General features: G+C 31.5%; 1 protein-coding gene and 1 long non-coding RNA gene across 3 annotated transcripts in view; both read right to left on the bottom strand.

Moving 5' to 3' along the window:
- Window positions 1-10,274, bottom strand: part of LOC137655504 (proton-coupled amino acid transporter-like protein pathetic) — a 24,401-nt gene extending 14,127 nt beyond the window's left edge. The window contains exon 1 of one of the 2 annotated variants that reach the window (XM_068389412.1): window positions 9,551-10,274. In XM_068389412.1, coding sequence (XP_068245513.1) covers window positions 9,551-9,577 — 27 coding nt within the window. In that variant the 5' untranslated portion in view covers window positions 9,578-10,274. Of the gene's footprint in view, window positions 1-1,300; window positions 1,447-9,550 lie in introns of those variants that run through there. The other variant, XM_068389405.1, reaches the window with a different exon arrangement.
- A 7,820-nt stretch (window positions 10,275-18,094) lies between these two features.
- Window positions 18,095-21,442, bottom strand: LOC137644545 (uncharacterized). Its single transcript, XR_011045164.1, has 3 exons — window positions 21,167-21,442; window positions 20,156-20,263; window positions 18,095-18,236 (listed from the first exon to the last, which is right to left on the bottom strand). It is a non-coding gene; the product is annotated as an uncharacterized lncRNA (long non-coding RNA).
- Between the last annotated feature and the right edge of the window lie 308 nt (window positions 21,443-21,750).

Below are 21,750 nucleotides of genomic sequence, written 5' to 3'. Positions count from 1 at the left end.
TTTTCTCACTCTCGCTTCTTACCGTGTCAATAAGTGTTTGCCGTTTCTCTTCTGAGTCAGCTATTATCACAGTGTCATCTGCAAATCTAATATCATTTATATTTTTTCTCCAACTCTTATTCCTTCCAATCCTGATATATTTCTCATTATGATTTCTCCATAGAGAAGAGATCTGGGGACATTACACATCCTTGGCTTACTCGTTTCATTTCTATCCATGGTGTTAAATTAATCTCGATGTTAACTGTAACTTCCTGACTCCAATAAAGGTTGCTAATTAGCCGAATGTCCTTTAAAATTTCTGTAAGTAAGTGTCTAACCTCATCAAATGCAATTTCATAGTCTATAAAACACATACACACACACACACACACACACACAAAAAAAAAACATCTTTCGGTATCTCTATTCTCCTCATTGTTAAAATGCGCATATTGAATATTGCATTCCTGGTACTTTTCCTTTCTTTATATCCATACGGTTCTTTTGCTATTTCTGGTTTTATTCTACTTATTCTATTTAATACTACTCTTAATATTATTTTTGTTATTACCTGTATGCTCATTAAGTTGTGTAAAGTGCACTCTACAGCATTTACTTTCTTGGGGGTAGCAATGAAAATGGATGTGTACATCTCTTTTGGAATGCATTTATATCCATTTATACTTTCTTTTATAGACAGTTTACTGTTAATAAATTTTGTAGTAAACTTATAGAATTTTTCTGTGCATGTTGCTCTTCCCCTGCCGATGACCAACATAGCACAGTTACTGGCGGAATGCAGTACTGATGAAAGAAAAAAAAAATCCGAGCGATCTCAACTATAAGATAAATGCCACTTAGACCGAAGCTTGTGTAAAAGAGGGCCTATTTCCGAAATATTATTATTATTATTATTATTATTATATTTGGTTAGGTTACAAAGTGTGAAATACCGAGTCCTTGAGTTTGAATTGTAAAATTGATACAATCCAATCTATAAAATAACGAAATGATGGCTGGTATGATTTCAATGGAATCATTTCGTACAATCCCTATCCTCAAAACCTCTCTGGTATTGGAATAGTGGCAAATTTGAGGTGAATTAATAAAACATAACCGGATTTGATTGATGTAAAAAATAATCTAGGGAATTTGACGCTTACTTTCATAAAGAAAAAACTTTATGATGCATCGCAGACTGCTAATTTCTTCTCCGTATGAAATAAGACACAAAAATATTATCTAATGAAAAATACCACTCATGCATGTAAACGAAGAATATAAATGACAACGCAGTGTAATAATAAAAAAAACCAACCTCTACATCCAATTTTCGGTAGCCTTTTTTCGTCATGATGGAGGACAGCGATGTCACGGATCCTTAATACTAAAGGACAACGACCCCAAGGTTGTATGAACATCCGCCCTCACGAATGGCTGTCCTTACACTGACATAGGATACTTAACAACTGGGCCGGCTGTCGTACCTAGAAACTACACACTAGTCTTTCCACGAGAGTCGCTCAAGGCCGTTTTTTTTTTTTTTTTTTTTTTTTTTTTTTTTTGCTTTGTTAGGATATTCATTGTTTTAATATTTATCTTTTGCCATTGAGTACTCTGATCCTGCATATCAATGTACATATATATATATATATATATATATATATATATATATATATATATATATATATATATATATATGTATATATATACATATACATATATATATATATATATATATATATATATACATATATATATATATACATACATACATACATACATACATATATACATGTAAATATGTATATATATATATATATATATATATATATATATGTATATATACAGTATATATATATATATATTTTATATATGTGTGTGTGCGTGTGTGTATACATGTAATTATTCATATATATATATATATATATATATATATATATATATATATATATATATATATATATATATATATATATATATATATTAACGGTTTACATACAAACACAGAACTACCCAATGCTTTGGAACAGAGCTAATTGCAGGGAATACTTTGACTGCACTAACAGCAAAAGGCAATCAGCATTATGATATCGATGACTTGGCCCTCTAAGAATAACACTAGGATAGTCACTTAATCCCGGGAGTGCTTACTGTACAAAATCTAACATGTCGACTTATGAATTGAAACCAATTCATCCAGAAGCTATAGAGGAAAATACAGGGGAAGGAGGTTATACCAACCGATTATACAGACATAGGACGTGCAGGTGATGGTTTATTTCTTATAAAAAGGATGAAGCTTTCAGTTAGAAGATGATGTGATGGTCAACTTACTGGATCATGGTTTCATTCATACAGCCTGAACTATAGTCAATTCTTTTTAGTGAGGCAGATTTGCACCGACTCGCATGGGTGCCCTTTTAGCTCGGAAAAGTTTCCTGATCGCTGATTGATTGGACAAGATAATTCTAACCAATCAGATATCAGGAAACTTTTCCGAGCTAAAAGGGCACCGTTGCCAGCCAGTGCAAATGCGCTTCGTTAGGAAAAATTGAGTATAGTGGCCATATTGTCCACTTTAATATGGATAAGAAGAAGGACTAATCTTCTTCTTCTTCTTTGTCTGCACCTTTTCCCACTTTTATGTTGGGTAGATGTTTCTGGTCAGCTTTCTCCATCTAAGTAGAAGGACTAATACTTCCACAATAATTACTGATAGTGTTTTATTTTATAGTTCTCAATCAAAATAGCAATGGTAGCGTGAAAAATGGGTCAATAAAGTTAAAATGAATATAAGAACACTGACATTCAGTGGCATATAGATTAAGTTCTTGTGTGTAACCTCTCCTGTAGGAATACGTGGTAATAACAGACTAGATATGTTCGCTAAAGAAGCTGCTCTAAATGACACAATTGGCAGCAACCTTGACTTATCAATAACACAGATCAAATCAACAAGCAAAATGATGTAAAGTGACACAGAGAGACAGATGGACCGGGAATCAATCAAATCAAAACAGATTTATGACAAGGTTGCCAAACAAATACCATATACATTTGGAAAGGAAAGATTAAGGTCTAGAGAGATAGTGACCGCTAGGATGAGGTTATGGTAAATCTACACAGGGAAGATTTTATGGGATTCAAGGTAGGTAACATAAGCAACTTCATCAGCATATCATGAATTGGCCGAAATTGCAGGAGTGTAGGTAAGATAAGACCAAGTAATACACTTACATATGGAATGGGGGTGGGGGTAGGGTTGGAGGTGGGTATTATTAATGACATATCTAAAAGGTTTAAAACCTTAGCAATGCCAAAATAGAATTTTACTGTGTCATATAAACGTATGATAAGGGATTTGCCTTGAGTTAAGGCCACAAGCCAATTATGAATAATTACTTGCTTTTCATTGCAGAATACACTACACAAGTAATTGTTAAATGTAATCATTCCAACAATAGCTATTATTACTGCAATCCCATCTTATATTAAAACAATTGGAATTTTGATTTCTCTCGTAAATTTGACTTCTGCAATTCCATGATTGATCCCATGCGTTAGTATATCATCAACATCCACATTATTATTATTATTATTATTATTATTATTATTATTATTATTATTATTATTATTATTATATACGTTAAAATATCTGACTTATTGTAACTATCATGTACAATTGTATTGCTAATATTACTATTGATTAATTTCAGACATGGCATTGGATTCGTAAATTGCATATATTAATGCCATTTCATATTGCACTATGATGATAGACCCATACAGGGTTTGTTCCACCATATGTTTCAACCATTTCAGGCTCCCTGCACACGAAGGACTATAACCGGTAACAGAGAATACGTGGTAACAAGGATTGTCCTGAAGTTAATCAGTCTCTCGCAAAACAATTTGCCACAGCAACAGTGACTCAGTCATAGATATTACTATACTGTAGTACATTCGCGTGACTTGGTGCCTAGTCCCTCTTATGATGACTAACTCACTAATAGCATCACCTTATTGATCAAGATATTAGTTAAATTTGTGGTATTCATCGGACTAAGTTCGGTTTAAACCAAAGTTCAATAATAATAATAATAATAATAATAATAATAATAATAATAATAATAATAATAATAATAATAATAATAATAATAACATTGAGCATTACAATTTTCACGTTAGTCTCAAAAGTTACTTAAGCCTTTCAGTCGTTAGGGCGATTAGTTGAATAATAATAATAATAATAATAATAATAATAATAATAATAATAATAATAATAATACTGAGTATTACAATTCTCACGTAACTTTCAAAATGTACTTAATTCTTTCAGCCGTTGGGAGTTGGGACGAACAATTGAATAAAGATGTCACTTTTTATTATCCTGTAAATAAAAATAGCCATCCAGTAGAAGCGGATCAATCAGACAGAAGTTAAGGAATGTATTAGGACATAGTACACTTGCACTTTATGCACCAGCGGATATACTCTATAGTGTCTACCTTATAGGGAATAACTCATTATATATATATGTATATATATATATATATATATATATATATATATATATATACATATACACTGTATATATATGTAAATATATATACATAATGTATATATATGTGTGTATATATATATACATATATATATATATATATATATATATATATATATACACTGTATATATATGTAAATATATATACATAATGTATATATGTGTGTATATATATATATATATATATATATATATATATATATATATATATATATATATATATATAATGTGTGTTGTTATTATTATTATTATTATTATCATTATTATTATTAAATGCTAAGCTACAACCCTAGTTGAAAAAGCAGGATGCTCTAAGCCCAGTGGCCCCAACAGGAAAAATAGCCCAGTGAGGAAAGGAAACATGGAAAAACAAAATATTTTAAGAATAGTAACATTAAAATAAATATTTCCTATATAAACAATAAAAACTTCAACAATACAAGAGGAAGAGAAACTTGATAGAACAGTGTGCCCAAGTGTACCCTCAAGCAAGAGAACTCTAACCTAAGACAGTGGAAGACCATGGTACAGAGGCTATAGCACTACCCAAGACTAGAGAACAATGGTTTGATTTTGGAGTGTCCTTCTCCTAGAAGAAGTGCTTACCATAGCTAAAGAGTCTCTTCTGCCCTTACCAAGAGGTAAGTAGCCACTGAACAATTACATTGCCGTAGTTAACCCCTTGGGTGAAGAAGAATTGTTTGGTAATCTCAGTGTTGTCAGGTGTATGAGGACAGAGGAGAATCTGTAAAGAATAGGCCAGACTATTCGGTGACTGTGTAGGCAAAGGGAAAGAACCGTAACCAGAGAGAAGGGTCCAATGAAGTACTGTCTGGCCAGTCAAAGGACCCCCTACAGTAACTCTCTAGCAGTAGTATCTTGTATGCGTAAAAAGTTGAAGAATAAAAGCATCGATGGCCAAAATACTTTATCATAATCATTAATACAATTTTGCCAAGCATTTGCATACTTCTGCAACAATGCGTGTTCATCGAAGCTAAGAGAGATAGATGTAAAACCGATCATGCTTCTAAATAATTGAGGTTACTATTACTATTATTATTATTATTATTATTATTATTATTATTATCATCCAAGCTACGACCCTAGTTAAAAAAAAAAGAGGATGCTACTAGCCCAAGGACTCCAGCAGGGAAAACAGCCCAGTAAGGAAAGGCAATAATGAGAAAAATAACCTGCATATGAAAAGTAACGAATAAGAAATATGAAATATCTTGAAATCAGACTCAACATTAAAGAAGAAAAGAGTCGTTACAATTTTGAATTTCTAAAGTCCCATCGATTCAACTGCCTAATTAGGAAGATCATTCCACAACCTGGTCACAGCTGGAATAAAGCTCCTAGAATACCGTGTGGTGTTCAGCCTTATGATGGAGAGGGTAAGGCTGTTAGTATTAACTGCATACCTAGTACCACGTACATAATATTACAATCTGGGAAGATCTATATGCAAAGGATGGTCAGAATTATGAAAATTCTTTTGCAACATGCATGAAGAATTCACTAAACGACGTGCCAGAGACTAATATCAACATCAGAAATAAGAAATTGTATTAAAGTGTTAATTTCCCTTTAACATAATCCACCTGGTAATACGTTAATTTCTAACAAGCCACAATGAAAATATTTTTCGAGTGAAAGACGAAATCTAATCAACGTTCACTAGTCTTGGATAATGCCATAGCCTCTCTGCGATGGCCTTCCCCTTTCTTAGATTAGATTTCCCTGCTTAAAGGTACTGTCAATCACAATTTTCTTTTTCAAATAGTTTGTTGGCTTTACTTGATGGAGAGGCCTAGGAAGCCTGTGGGCTTATCAAAAGGTTACCTTTTCCTTATCTTTTTTCTTTATCTTCCTCTTTGACGGTTATGGTCAGTTGTTGAATGACCACTTCTAAAACCTGCCTGTTCTCTTAGTTGATTAAAGTCTAACTGTCTTGTTATTCAGTCTAATACGATCTTTGTAAATATATTATGTATCACTGAGAGTAAACTTATTGGGTGATAATTTTCAGGTCTTTTGTACCTCCCTTTTTGTAAATTACAGTAGTATAATGATAAAAATTTTCCAAGCTGTATGTATAGAGCATTCTTGTATGCATTTGGTGTAAAATTCAGCCTGTTTTACTACAGTACTATGAAAATTTCCTCCACCTATTATTAAATCACTGTTTGGGCCATCATCTCTTGCTACTTTGCCTCTTTTCATGCCTTTTAATACTTCCTTTACTACTCCTACTGTTACGATTGGTATGTATGTGTATATACACATATTTGCATGTGTAAAAAGTCAGCATCGTTATGTAAACCAAGAAATTAATATCTGTTTGAAAAACCTTGAGTTTAGGATCCTAAAGTTGAATTTCTCGTATACCAGGAGAAACATCTTTTATCCTGGGGGTAATTTGTGTCTCTCGAATTAGCAGACATGTCCCGTTGTGTAAACAAAGTGAGTTGGATATTGAAAACTGGCAATGTATTTTCCTTTATCACATTTATTTGTTGCATTAGCCTAACGCTGTTAGCACAAGATCTTAGTTTCTGAGTAGCTTGTAAGAGCTTTCTTTTTAAAATAAAATTAAATGTAATATGTATTACATAAATGCACAGCTATCTTTCCCTGCAAGAAAATGACTGGACAAAAGTAAATCAATGAAGAAACTATGTACACTGTACTGACTAGTGTCTCCTTAGAATGATAATTCGATGGTCCGGGAGGGGAAACCTCGATTACAGACAACCTTTTCAGATATATTCCTTTTCCTATCAGGTGGTCGTAATTGACATTATTGTTACAGAAAGACCAAAGTTCTTAATTACACTTTTCACTCGTAACCCACGAATAACTCTGGTAGTGTCAAGTAGATTTCTCTCATTTCATTTCCAATGTAAAATACTTTCCTCTGCATTTCCTTGGGTTAACTCAGTTCTGTACAGCTGTACTGTACCTAAAGAGGTGTACTTCAAATCATTACTGCAAATGATCTCTCCTACAATTTTTTTTCCTTGAGAAATTCTGTCTAATTTAAATGTGAAATTGGATTTTGAAATTGTCATTACAACTTGTAGCGTGTTCTATCTAACAACAGCCCAATTCTTATACCTTGCATGCAGAGCTTGACATGTTTCTGGGTGCTACTTGTGTTGTTTCTCCCAGTTCTGAAGCTTTAGTTTGCCATTTTGTCGCCAGCAAGGACAACCATATATCTCCCTTAGTGTTCAAACTTTCAGTCTACTTTTGACTGACCCAGTTACAACCTCTAAAGATGAGAGGAGCTTCATTAAACTGTCAAGTTATTAAAATCTTTCACAGATCACGTAAGTGTGATGATAGGTTTAATTCAGCTATGTTAATTGTATGTGAAAAGTACATTTCTGATAAAATAAGTCTTGGGGCTCTGGTTCCAATGGTGGTCAATATTTAAATTTAGAAGAATTAAGTGAAGTGTGACAATTGATTTTTAAGATATTCAGTAGCGCAAATAAAAAAAAAAAAGTAAATATTTTGCATACATAAAGGAACTATTTCTACAAAGCTTTGGTAATATTTACTGAGATTAGAGGTTTGGTCCCAATAATGAATACCTATCATTGAACTGCATTGAAACAAATATATTATAACATTCCTATAAGCACTCTGATAGACCAGGTTAAACAAGTTTTGTAATGTCTCATTGAGTGTTTTTAGATTATTAAAATTATTTTGACACTTATATAAGAATCACACTTACATTTTCTAAGAAATATCGATATTTGCATGTGTAATGCTGAGCCATATACTACTTAAACATGGAATGGAATAGTCTCATTACTCAGAAACACATGCTGTGAAAATAGTGTTTTGAAATCCCATTTATTGTATTTACTTTTCAGAGCCATATTGGGCGATAATTATTATCACTATAGTTTTTGGAATCATTAGATAAGGTCTTTAAGATTATCACAATTGTTACATAAATACTTAATCATAAAAATAGCAATTCTTAAGGTTCTTTCATGCCCTTGCATATACAAGTTTGGGTATTCAGGTTAGGTATATTTTTCACAATATTCTATATCCAACTGCAGGTATTAAAGCTTGCAGGAGCAAACTGAATTTCAAAGGGACTTAATATAATCCATGGTTCTGGTATTAAATCTTTAAGTTTTCGTTTATATATTTTTTTCTTTTTGTAATACTGTATTTGGACTTAGCTGCCACCAAATCAATTTTGTTGACCCATCCATGTCTCACACACCTCTATTTTTTTTTTTTTTTTTTTTTTGCAACTACAGCATTGGGTAGGCTTACAGACAGCCTATGTCAGTATGACAGTTAAATGGGTGCCTACCTTTAGAATATGGCCTACGAAATTCTAGCTGTTTTAGTATGCGGCCTAACCTAACCTAACCTAACCTAACCTTACCTTACCTTACCTTACCTAACATAACATAACAAGCCAGGTAGGCCACATATTAAACCAGAATAAAAAAGGTAGGCCACATACTAACCCGGAACCGTTAAATGTGATAAATAAATTAGATGAACAATAGACAGTGTGCACTGCAGCATTCTGGAGGAAGGTAATGTATTCTCAAGATGGGAAAAATGTTCGGTACAGAACCCAAGCATCTAAGTTGTCTGATAATGCATGAAACAGTTAATATCACTAAATTGCTTAGGGAGACTGGATCACATATTGCCTTTAACATCCTGCCCATCAGCTGACATGTTGTTTTTAGCCAGAAGATTGATTAGGCGTTTTTAATCCTCTATAACATAAAAAGCAAAACTAGAAAATTAATATTGTATTCCCCATTCTGCCTCTTCTCTGTCTGTCTGTTATCAAGCATCTGATGGGTATTTATCTGCATATTTATACAAATGAACCGTCATAACAACAATACGATTTATCTCAACTGTGACGGCTTCACTTATCGATCGTGTACTCTCGTTTATATCATACATAGTTACATATCTAAAAGAAAAATAAGACTGCCATACCTTCTGATTGTCCTTGTAAGTTGCCATTCTTTGCTACTTTTTCTGTCGTTTATAATCGCCGGAAAAAGGAAGTATAACATCTGACCTGTGTAAGAAACGTATTTCTTTTCTTGATATTATTTCTTCACGATTTCACAGTGCGTCTCAAAATGTATGGATAAGATCTTTTTTTTTCTTGAATTGTGATTTTCAATTCGATGTATATCTCTATATTCTATTCTCCATTTAACAAAGTATCTTCGTCACTGGATATGAATTAATTTATACACCTTGTTTTGGTGAGCCCCCAGAACTCTGTTATCCTTATAGTTTGAAGAGCGATTACAACCCTATACTCAAGGCAGATCAGCGTTCAGGTATATGGCCTTATCTTCATGATCGATGAATTTTCTTAAAAGGAAAATACCTGGCGTATCAGTATCTAAGATTTATCGGTACTTTTTAAGTGGGTTCATATGTCTTGTGGTTCTAAACTGCCGTTGAATCGATAAGATATCTAGTGGATCACTTTAATTAAGGAAACCGAATCCAGAGTTGAATGGGACTAAATAGCAAAATGAAATATGTAATAAACGTATAAATTAATTGCATATCGAACTTAGATATTCTCGGAATTATGGGGTATCGTAGTAAATTGTGGGGTTCTTTCTAGTCATGACAGATCAAGCGGGTTCCTATTTTAATCCGGAAGATGAACTAACTGATAGGCTATAACCCGACCAATGGTACTGCTGACACGTTTTTAGAAAACAGGGGACAGAGCGAGGGTGAATCACTAGAGGGTGTTCAATGTCATTCTCATCTTATCTTCCTTGAGTAACGGCATACTTAGATAGGTTTTTCTGGAGATAATTCAATTAATATTGTGAAATTGTCAGTATCATTAAAATCATATTTTGCTTTCAATGCATGAATATTGATAATCACTATTCTGGGAAAATTATATTATACTTACCTAACTAATGATTGGAGATGCACTGATATATAATCGATGATACATTGCAAAAGCGCCAATAAATGTGGATTCCTCAGGAAAGTAAAAGGAAATTCGTCGAATAAAACCGAAATCTTTGTCTAAGTATTTAATTCTCACAAAATTTCAATTTACAGCATTTGAAGTCTTTCTTCTTCAACTCTAGTGATATAATTCCACACATTTATAAACACACATACATATATATATATATATATATATATATATATATATATACATGTATATATATACATATATATATATATATATATATATATATATATATATATATATATACATCTATATATATACATATATATATATATATATATATATATATATATATATATACTGTATATATATATATATATATATATATATATATATATATATATATATATATATATATATATATATATATATATATATATATATATATATATATATATATATATATATATATATATATATATATATATACGTGATAAATTTTTCACATTTAGACGTGTTTTTCATACTCACATATGCCATATATTTTGATATCTTAATGTCTGGATTCTCTCTTATACCTCGGGAACAGAGCTCCAAGGGGGAACCAACTCAAAGACAATAGCTTCTGACAGGCCGGGGACTCGAACCGTGGTCCAGGCAGCTGGTATGAGAGTGATACTCAGCCTTTTTTCACAGTTGAACAAGATATCATTAGGAATACCATCATGTAAGCCAACTATAATCAGAAAATGGGGAAATAGCTTTACATACTGAGGAATGTCTGTGGTATCCAGATAACAGAACATGTTACGAAACCCAACCGGAACATTTTGCCTAGAGATTTTCGCTTACATATAAATCCAGCAATACCTTGTTGCCCCCAACAAGAACCAAAACACAAGAAAACTCTGAGATACTGACATATTATGAAAGAAGAAAAGTAGGTTGACATATCAATGTCACAATTTTTTCTGTTTCAAATTAGCTCTCAACTCTTTCACATTTGTACTTTGTCTTGTCTTTATATTTATTCGGTCTCTAATTTTTCTAATATACCGTGTGTGTATATTTTACTTCATTAGAATATATGCCACCAACTTCTTTGCTACTGAGGGGTTCTTTTCAGCTTTAAACAATTTTTGAAAGTTATCAATGATCATGTTTTGAGTTAGCAGGGATGTGTATATTTCATATAATATTATCCTTTATTTATTGCAGTTTGTTCAAAGTTTCTAGACACTCTGATATAAACAGAACAAAAATAGGTGCTAGCAATTAACAAGAACACTTAGTGAATGACATGCACTTATTAAAAACTCTATAGCTAAGGGAATTCTATCATTTGTTTAGACATAATATTTAGATTTTGAAATATGCCTATAGGATTCACAAATCTTAGTTCTTCGGCCAGAATGAAAACAAATCCATGTAGGTCACTTAAACTTTGGTATCTATTATTCATATATATATATATATATATATATATATATATATATATATATATATATATATATATATACAGTATATATATATATATATATATATATATATATATATATATATATATATACAGTATATATATATATATATATATATATATATATATGTATATATATACATACATATATAAATACATATATATATATATATATATATATATATATATATATATATATTACTTTGTAGTCTGTTCATTTCCGCACAGCTGTTCTATCACGTTTGTTGACAGTTGGAAGATACAGTTATCAATTAATCTCTTATCTGAACCGAAGAAAGATTGCTTCCCATCAAGCTGTGACTTGGCAAAAGAACCGATAAATCTAGATAGTAACCTACTATCAACTCATTTATAATCTTTAGATAATTGTCTTGCGAAGCTCTCATCTGTGGGGTTTCATGTCTGTAATGTTACTTCATTAAAAATCAGTAATTATCAAGGTGGCGTAACCAGAAAGACTTTCAATACTCTTGCTTGAGGGTACACTCGGGCAAGCTCTTCTATCTAATTTCTCTCTTTCTTGTTAAAGTTTTTTATAGTTTATATAGGAAATATTTATTTTAATTTTGTTGCTATTCTTAAAATATTTTATTTTCCCTTTTTTCCTATCCTCACTGAGCTATTTTCCCTGTTGGGGACCCTGGGCTTATACCATCCTGCTTTTCCAACTAGGGTTGTAGCTTAGCAAGTAATGATAATAATAATAATAGTCTGTGTTCCTGAAAGGACTCCCGTCAAGTACACTGATATCATACAAAATGCATATCAGTATACCGAACACGATTCTTTTTAGAACATAGACTATTCGCGCATGTTAGATAAATGTATCAAAATCTGATGGCCGTAACATTAAATATGAGGGGCTAGTAAAATTGAAGGAATAGAGATTCTCTTATCAACCAATTTCATATCGTAGGTGATGATTATACACCGAAGTGAAATTCTCATCTCTATTTCTTTTTACTTGTGTAGGCCATTTTCTGTTATATTTTCAGTATGCCATTTCTTACTGTTTTAATTGTGGATGTCAGTTTATGTAAGAAATACAGCGATAATAATCAAGCAATTTCTAATGTTTTTCTTGTTTTTCTTATTCTTTTATAAGTTTTCAAACCTACCCAGGGTCTCAGAAATAAGAAAAAAAGCTGCTTGACTGTACATCCATACACGGTTCCTGAGGTTATGTGGTGTAACAAAGCATAAATTATGAATATCCCAGTTATTAAACTGTTCTGATTTACTTTAAAATGTAAATTTATTTTTAGCTTCTTATTTCCTGTAATGGGCGATAATGTTTCAAGTAAAATTTAAATCTTTTACTTAGTTACATTTCAGTTTTAGAATATACAAATTCTCCAATATATCATTGTTCATGTTTCTGAGCTTATCTTTATTGATCTGAAGCTTTTTTTTCTGACTTAATCCCCCTTTCCTAATGCGTTCGCTGCTCGAATCTTTAAAGGTAAAGAGGCAAAGAAGCCTGGTTTCAGTTCCATTTTCATCAGAATAGATCCTTATCAGAACGTCAGCCGTGCAAGCCCAACCCCTCACTGTGGTGCCCAACCACAGCAGTGGCCTGCCTGGTAAACAGCTTAAACGCAAGGTCCCGGGCTGGGATCGAACTGCTGCCGTGCGAATACTAGGCGAACACGTTACCGCTGTACTAGGCAGGAGGCTTATTTTTACGTTTAATTCTGCTTCTATGGTACTAGCCTCTTTCTCTGTATAAATTTATGTTTCTTCACCTGTAGATAAACTGGGTGCTACAACATTAGAAATCCTATAAATCAGTATACAACTCACATTTGCTTACTTGAGAAAAATTGTGATCATCAACAAAGGAAAGAAATCTTTAATCACGGTGAGTTACTTGGGCATACTGTACTTCAAATCATATTATTGCATTTTGAAAATATTACCTGAAGAGTTATGTAAGTTAAAAGATTTTTCCCACATACAGTGGATCATACAATTTAAGAAGAAATACGCTGTATAGGAAGTATTTGAAGATGATTACATAGACACACGCACACACGCATATTTTAATGATGGAGATGGGGAAGGTAACACACAATGGTAGCCAGGCCTTGGCTATCAACTAAAACATCTTCGCTACCATTAGGATTACCAAGTTGTAAAAATATATATATATATATATATATATATATATATATATATATATATATACATACATATATATATATATATATATATATATATATATATATATATATATATATATATATATATATACATTATGTATGTATATATATACATATATATACATATATATATGTATATATACATATATATATATATACATACATAATATATATATATATATATATATATATATATATATATATATATATATATATATATATACATTATGTATGTATATATATACATATATATACATATATATATGTATATATACATATATATATATATATATATATATATATATATATATATATATATATATACTGTATATATATACATATATATATATATATATATGTATGTATATATGTATGTATATATGTGTGTGTAAATATATATATATATATATATATATATATATATATATATATATATATATATATATATATATATATATATATATATATATATATAAGACTCTCCTTACATATTGTATTTAAAGAACAACTACTGCAATAGAACAGTAACACGAATCGCCCCATTGTTTAAAACAATATATTTATCTATGTCTATACTGGCATTTTAAATTTTTATCTTGAGGATTCAGTATGGTTTAGAGACATCAAAACATTATTTTTCAAATTTTAATACTACGCTGGAATCACAGTAGATGAGGCTATTAACTTTAAAAACATGGTCCATGCCCCATGATTAAGTTTCATTTCAAGTGTCAATTGTGCAATATTTTGGGTTCATTGCTTCAAGGTGATTGTGAGGTTGGTTTTATGGTATTTGGCAAATTTTTCCATGTGTATTCCCCGGGTTCTCCTTCCTGAGCATCAAGTTAGCTGTCATGATGGCATGTGTGTCAGTCGAAGTCGATGTTCCATCTTCCCAATGGTTAGGATCTACGTTTCTTCCATCATCCCATTTGTTGTTAGAGATACCAACCCAGTATGAACTATCTGTAGTTAAGTGAAGAAGAAATGCATTATGATATTGCTCAATTTAAATGAAATAGAGTAAAATCCTTTCTTAAATTACGTTTATATTATGAAACTAGAAATATTAAATGGCATGAAAAGATAAGGAGTTGCCAAGAACATACTGTAATTACATATGAATAAAAAAGCAGTATTTCTTGCTTTTGTTGAACTAAAGGCAAATGTAATGAAAAAAAAATCGTTAGCATCTTATTTTTCCGAAAATAATGCTAAGTTGGCATAGCAAAATCACATATAATAGTAATTGCATAGCAAATCTGTGCAATTCCGTTTTTTAGAAAGCCCACACGTCAACTTTATATTGTTGGTAAATGTACACTAAATACTACAGAGTCTGTAACACCAGTGACATTCACAGAGGAAATCATGTATCTAAACGAAGTGTTTTAGAGAAGTTTAACGTAAGATTCGTCTTTTAATGCCAAGTAACCTGGAGTAACAATTCTGATTGCCTCTGGATTAAGAATATGAATAAGAAAACTATGCTAATTTAACTTTACATAATTAATTAAGCGTTATTTTGGATTTATTTCTAAATAAAATCCTCTTTATGATTAATTTGCTAAGAAATATCTAGAGAACTAAAAGAACCTTTGCTAATTATAGACAATTCTAGATCATGTACATCTGTCTTATCAGTCCATGACTGTGATGAGGGGTAAAAGAAGTGTGAAAGCAAAATTTAATGTCATCTGCTATAATTGTACCTACTCGGCCAGTTTCGATTTCAATATTGCTTGATAAGGTAAATTCCATATGAAGAGATTTAAAAATTTAAAACCAGACATAAGCTAGATTCTGGATAACGTGTTTTATATGACAAGAAAAAGAATGACTACAGCAGACCCATTGATGACCTATCTTCGAAACTGATGCTCAGTTAAGGTTTTAAATCAGAACAAGGGATATTATCAAGTTGATTTTAACCAGATAGTGTAACAAAAAAGTGACCCATGACTGTGAGAGACTGCTAAAGCCAAACGTTTACTGTTTAATTTGAGTTTATTGGCAGGTGTCCATACACAAAACTTTTTTGTAGTGAGTACACAAATCACTACCTTGGAACCATACCATATTGTCCAAAATGTCCGGCAACTCCAATACAAATATTTTGATATAACTAGTTATTATACAAACCATTTACATGTAAATTGATGGAATGAACTATGGTTTTAGGACCTCTAGTTATGCACCCCCTGAGTACTATCCAAATAAGAGGAGTCTATTATACTCTCCATCCCTTCGCCTTGAAAGTAGTCATGGCATCGCATGGCATAAGAAAACATAACATTTGAAAAACAAGGTCCCGTGGACATTCAAAGGTAACATGGACCAATTTCACCTATTTCCCTTGAGGGGTCTGCTTGGTAAGATATGTCACGAAAACATTGGAGTTCAGGTTTATATGATGAGTGTTTGGAACATGTAAATGTTTATGTCTTATACTTGCTGTGATAATTTCCAGTTCAAATTGAAGATTAGTCATTGAAAGAAAAAGAAATATATGAACGAAGAGAGGGGCGTTTCACAGTATTCCTCGATTATTGTTGATTGCTACCATAATTCTCTTTCCGTACGCATTTGTGTTAGTTTTAATGTATTTCTCACCTCATAATTATATGTAAATGGGCATGGAGCCTGGTGGAGAATGCAAAATTGTCTATAAATAAATCCTATGGGTTATTTTATGGTAATGATAACATTTATAAATTATAGTTATGAAATCCTAAGATTACAAAAATTATGTTACATTAATTTTCTTGGAAGGTAGTGGGAACCAAATTCATAGGAATAGATATTAGTTATACTACTACAGCGGTGATGTCACTGTGGTAGAATTTTTGCCGGGAATCTATTTTTCTGGGAACTCAGAAAAGATTCTAAGATATTAGACTGCATAAATTTAGCAACTTTATAAAGATTATTCAAAACCACTTTTTCGAATGAAAGGTTTTTCTGAACAAGCACTTCCATATCAGAGTAAGGAATGATTTTGCTCATGTGTGTATGTGTATATATATATATATATATATATATATATATATATATATATATATATATATATATATATATATATATATATATATGTGTGTGTGTGTGTATGTATGTATGTGTGTATATATATATGTATTTATGTATATATATACATTATATATATGTATGTAATTTTATAATACACATGAGTGTAATCATATTTGTACATATATGTGTACATAATTATTACAGTATATGCATAATACATATATATATATATATATATATATATATATATATATATATATATATATATATATATATATATATATATATATATATATATATATGGGTGTGTGTGTATACATATAAATACATAATCATATATATGTGCATATATATACACACATACACATACACACACACACATATATATATACATAAATATATATATATATATATATATATATATATATATATATATATATATATATATATATATATATATATATATATATATATATATATATATATATATATATATATATATAAAAGAAAGCAATATTTCTAATTAGGCCTCATAAAAATTGACAAGAATGTTTATTTAGCAATTCACAAATGGAAATGCTGAATGAATAAGATATACAGTGATACTATGTTTATAAAATTGATAAACCAATTGCTTTCTCAAAAAGCGCGTAAGATTTTACAATGATTGAATATCCAATCAAAATCCGATAATTTGCCAGCCCTTGAAACCATGCGAGTAATTCAGTCGAATTCTTGTATTGACATTAGTTACCGAAGATACGTGCGAACCTCAATTCAATACAGATGAAAATAGGATGGAATTGATAGCAGTTATTAAGATATACCAAAAAGACTTACTATGACCCGTGCAATTCATATAGTATTGCAGAGCAGCGAAAGACTCGGGAATGACCAGACGTGAGGTGTTCGAAAAAGAAACGCATTTGGTATTTGATAAACTTCTCGACTGCATAGGTCTCGCATAAATAGCTATACATCCAACTCCTGCAGTGAATGTGAAGTTGGAATCGGAACAGCTTTTTGGAGGAGGACCTGTAAGAATACTGTGCGTTAGAATGAAATTTAGAAACATAAATCTACATTATTTTGCAATAAATATTTATCTTATTTCAGTATCCAAGTAGTTTATCGCAGCATTAGATAAACGACTTTCTTCCAGTACATAAGCAGCTATTATTACCAAATATATATATATATATATATATATATATATATATATATATATATATATATATATATATATATATATATATATATATATATATATCATCCTTATCAGCCGTAACTAGTCCACTGCAGGGCAAAGGCCTCAGACATGTCCTTCCACACATGTCTATTTATGGTCTTTCGATGCCAGTCTATACCAGCAAATTTTCTTAGTACACCAATCCATCGTCATCTCTTCCTTTCCCTTCTTCGTTTGTAATCTCTAGGGACCAATTTTGTTATTCTTAACGTCCATCTATTATCTGTCATTCTCATTATATGTCCTGCCAACGTCCTTTTCTTTTTCATACATGTTGTTAGAATATCCTCCCCTTTAGGTTACTCTGGCATCCATGCTGCTCTTTTTCTGTCGCTTAGTGTTATCCCCATCATTATTCTTTCCATTACTCTTTCAGTTGTTACTAGTTTATGTTCTAAGGCTTTAGTAAGGCTCCAAGTTTCTGATGTATAAGTTAATACTGGTAGGACCATCTGATTAAATACTTTCCTTTTCAGTGAAAGTGGCATTTTAATTTTCATAATCTCAATTTGCTTACCAAAAGCTCTCCATCCTATGCTTATGCTTCTTTTAATTTCGGTGTCATGTCCTGGAAAAACACCTACTGTTTGTCTTTTGTACGAATATTCACTGACAGTGTCTAAAGGTTCATCTATAACCGTTATAGGTAGTCTGCATTTTCACTCAATACATCTTAGTTTTATTCATATTAATTTTCAGTCCTACTTTTCTGCTTTCTCTATTCAAATTTTCTATCATCTTTTGCAATACCTTCAAGATGGATGGATATATATGTATGTACAATATATATCATGCATTCTCTCTTACAGGGGATTGTTTCAAAGGCAAACATAGCAGTCACTAGCACATTTGTATTTCCACTGCTGAATCATGAACGAACCCCTCGTACAGTAAAACATCTGTAGTATTAGTAGTTTCATACACCTACACAGATGATTCATTAGCAATACATGGAACCCACATACACACACAGCACCATTCGCCACTATTCAGCAAACGTTCTTGTAACTCCTTTCTTCCTTGAACGTCTTTCATTCCATACACAACCATTTCTAATGCCTCATACCCTCTTATATCATTGAACATCTGGATTATACCTCTGTTCTTCTCATCAATACTAAACTTTCAACAGTTCTAAGAAATTTACCCATTTCTCACTGTTCTTCTTGCACCATATTATAATGGGCAAAAAAAAAAAAAAAAAAATCCTTTTAACGTCTTTAACCTTTTTCCCTTTCATTCGTATTCAACATTCACACTTCATTTCTATGGAGAGCAGCTATCTCAATAATTCTTTTATGTTTACTCACTTTGGCTTTCACAGAAAATGCGCATATGTTTTTAGTCATTGACACACACAAGGCTATCTTTTTAATCCATCTTTTCTGTGACTCTCGTCTTTCTCTTATTTAACCACTGTGAAGAATCAAATAGTTCACCCAACTGTGTATCAATTTTGAATGATCATTAGGCCCTACTTGTGTAGCATAAAAAATTTCAGCTTACTTTTAATGGAAAAGTCGTAAATTCCAGCGTTTATTTCAACGTTTTCATGTAAGCAGGTAAATTTAGCACATTGTTTTATTTCCAAAACTCGGCTGACTGTGCCTTCAAATTTACATTATAGATTTACCTCCATAACTGAGTGGTACCATTCATGGTTAATAAAAATAACTACACATGAACCTATAAAAGCCACACTTACTTGAGTAAAAATTAACCATGGTCGAATTCTTACAGATTTTCAGGGTACAATTGACATCAGTTGTGTCTCCTTCCTGTAAGATCCTTTCTCCTACGACACAAACTGGACCTGTAAGTTGTGGAGGATTCATTTGCTGGAAATAAGGGGAACTGGGAAGATTGGCAAATGACTTGACAATGTGAAGTTCAATATTACCCTTCATTCTGAATGCTGCTTTGGAAACATTCAAATAATTCTGTGCATTTTCTTGAATTACTTAATCGTGGAAGAGTTTAAAAATGGTTTTCTCCAATTGAAAAAAAAAAAAAAAAAGTTTATCACCTAATTCAAAGATCGTGTGATAACAAACAAACTTTAACTAAGCAAATTAAACAATAGACTGACATACAACGCTGATGAAACTATTTATCCGTGTAGTGTGAAATAATTGAAGGAATTGACATATGAAGACTTGTTATAAGGTTTATCGTATGGGCAATATGACGGATATGAATATTTTGATAGTTCGGTTATGTGGAAAGAATGAATGATAAGGAGTTGGTGAAAAATTACGTGGTTTTTCTATCGTTGCTTGTTTAAATTTCTTTTACTACTTTGATAATGAGTAACACAATTGCTGAAAAATTTTGTTTTGAAAACAACTGGTAAATAATTATGTCACAGTATCAGATTTATGTTGAAGATGCGTATAGCGATATAACTTTGGCCAAAATACTGCTGTATGTATATCGAAATAAGTCCAAAAATTAGCCATCTTTTTCTCAGACAATGCGTTCTTCCTATTACTGTTAAATTTATTGTTATAACACCAGGTAGAGATTACATCACAAGAAGGCACCTAAACGAGCTGAAAAAAATATACTTCATTTAATTGGTTTGAATATTTTTTTATAGATTAAAGTTATGACTACCAGAGAAAACGATCTGTGAAACTTAGACTATGAACGATAATAAATGTCTTACATGATCGATGGAGTTTTTAATGCCACAGTGAAAATCGCTCAAACTTACCAAGTTTTGTGTAGCAGTGCAGAACATCTGAGCCATCATAGTCATGCATAGAGGACAGCGAGATGTTATATATATTGCACATATAGTTTGCATAACACATCAAATAACCCCAGGGGATTGAAAGTGCCCTCACAGCGCAGACAACGGCGGAAGGAAGGTGGTATTCAGCAAAGTTGCCCTCTTCGACTTCATTCAGTGTCGCAGCTGACACACGAATTCCAGTGAAAACGATGCTGCTATTGCTCTTTGACGTCTGTGAAGTCACAGTATTCGCCGTTCCTGAAGGGGTCGATAAAGTGCAGTTAGACAAATCGGCGAAAGTGATTAATAACAGGTATTCATTTCAAGTTAAATTTTTAATAATATCTTTTGGCGATAACAAGCAACGCGCTCATGTAAATTCAGCAATGGATAAAAGAATGCATTTTCCGTATGTTACAAGATCAAATAAACAGATATTGGTGATTGTTGTCAGACTAAATCTGACAAAAGAAAAAACAAGAAATGGATTTAAATTTCATGCTTCGCTAACTGTAGGTCTATTCCCAACGACATGAGCCTGCAAGTATTTCGTGCTGGAAGGA

This window comes from Palaemon carinicauda, chromosome 1 (genome assembly GCF_036898095.1).
Source record: "Palaemon carinicauda isolate YSFRI2023 chromosome 1, ASM3689809v2, whole genome shotgun sequence".
NCBI lineage: Eukaryota > Metazoa > Arthropoda > Malacostraca > Decapoda > Palaemonidae > Palaemon > Palaemon carinicauda.
The sequence above is the reverse complement of the archived record's forward strand: the minus strand, read 5'-3'. Positions and strand labels throughout refer to the sequence as shown.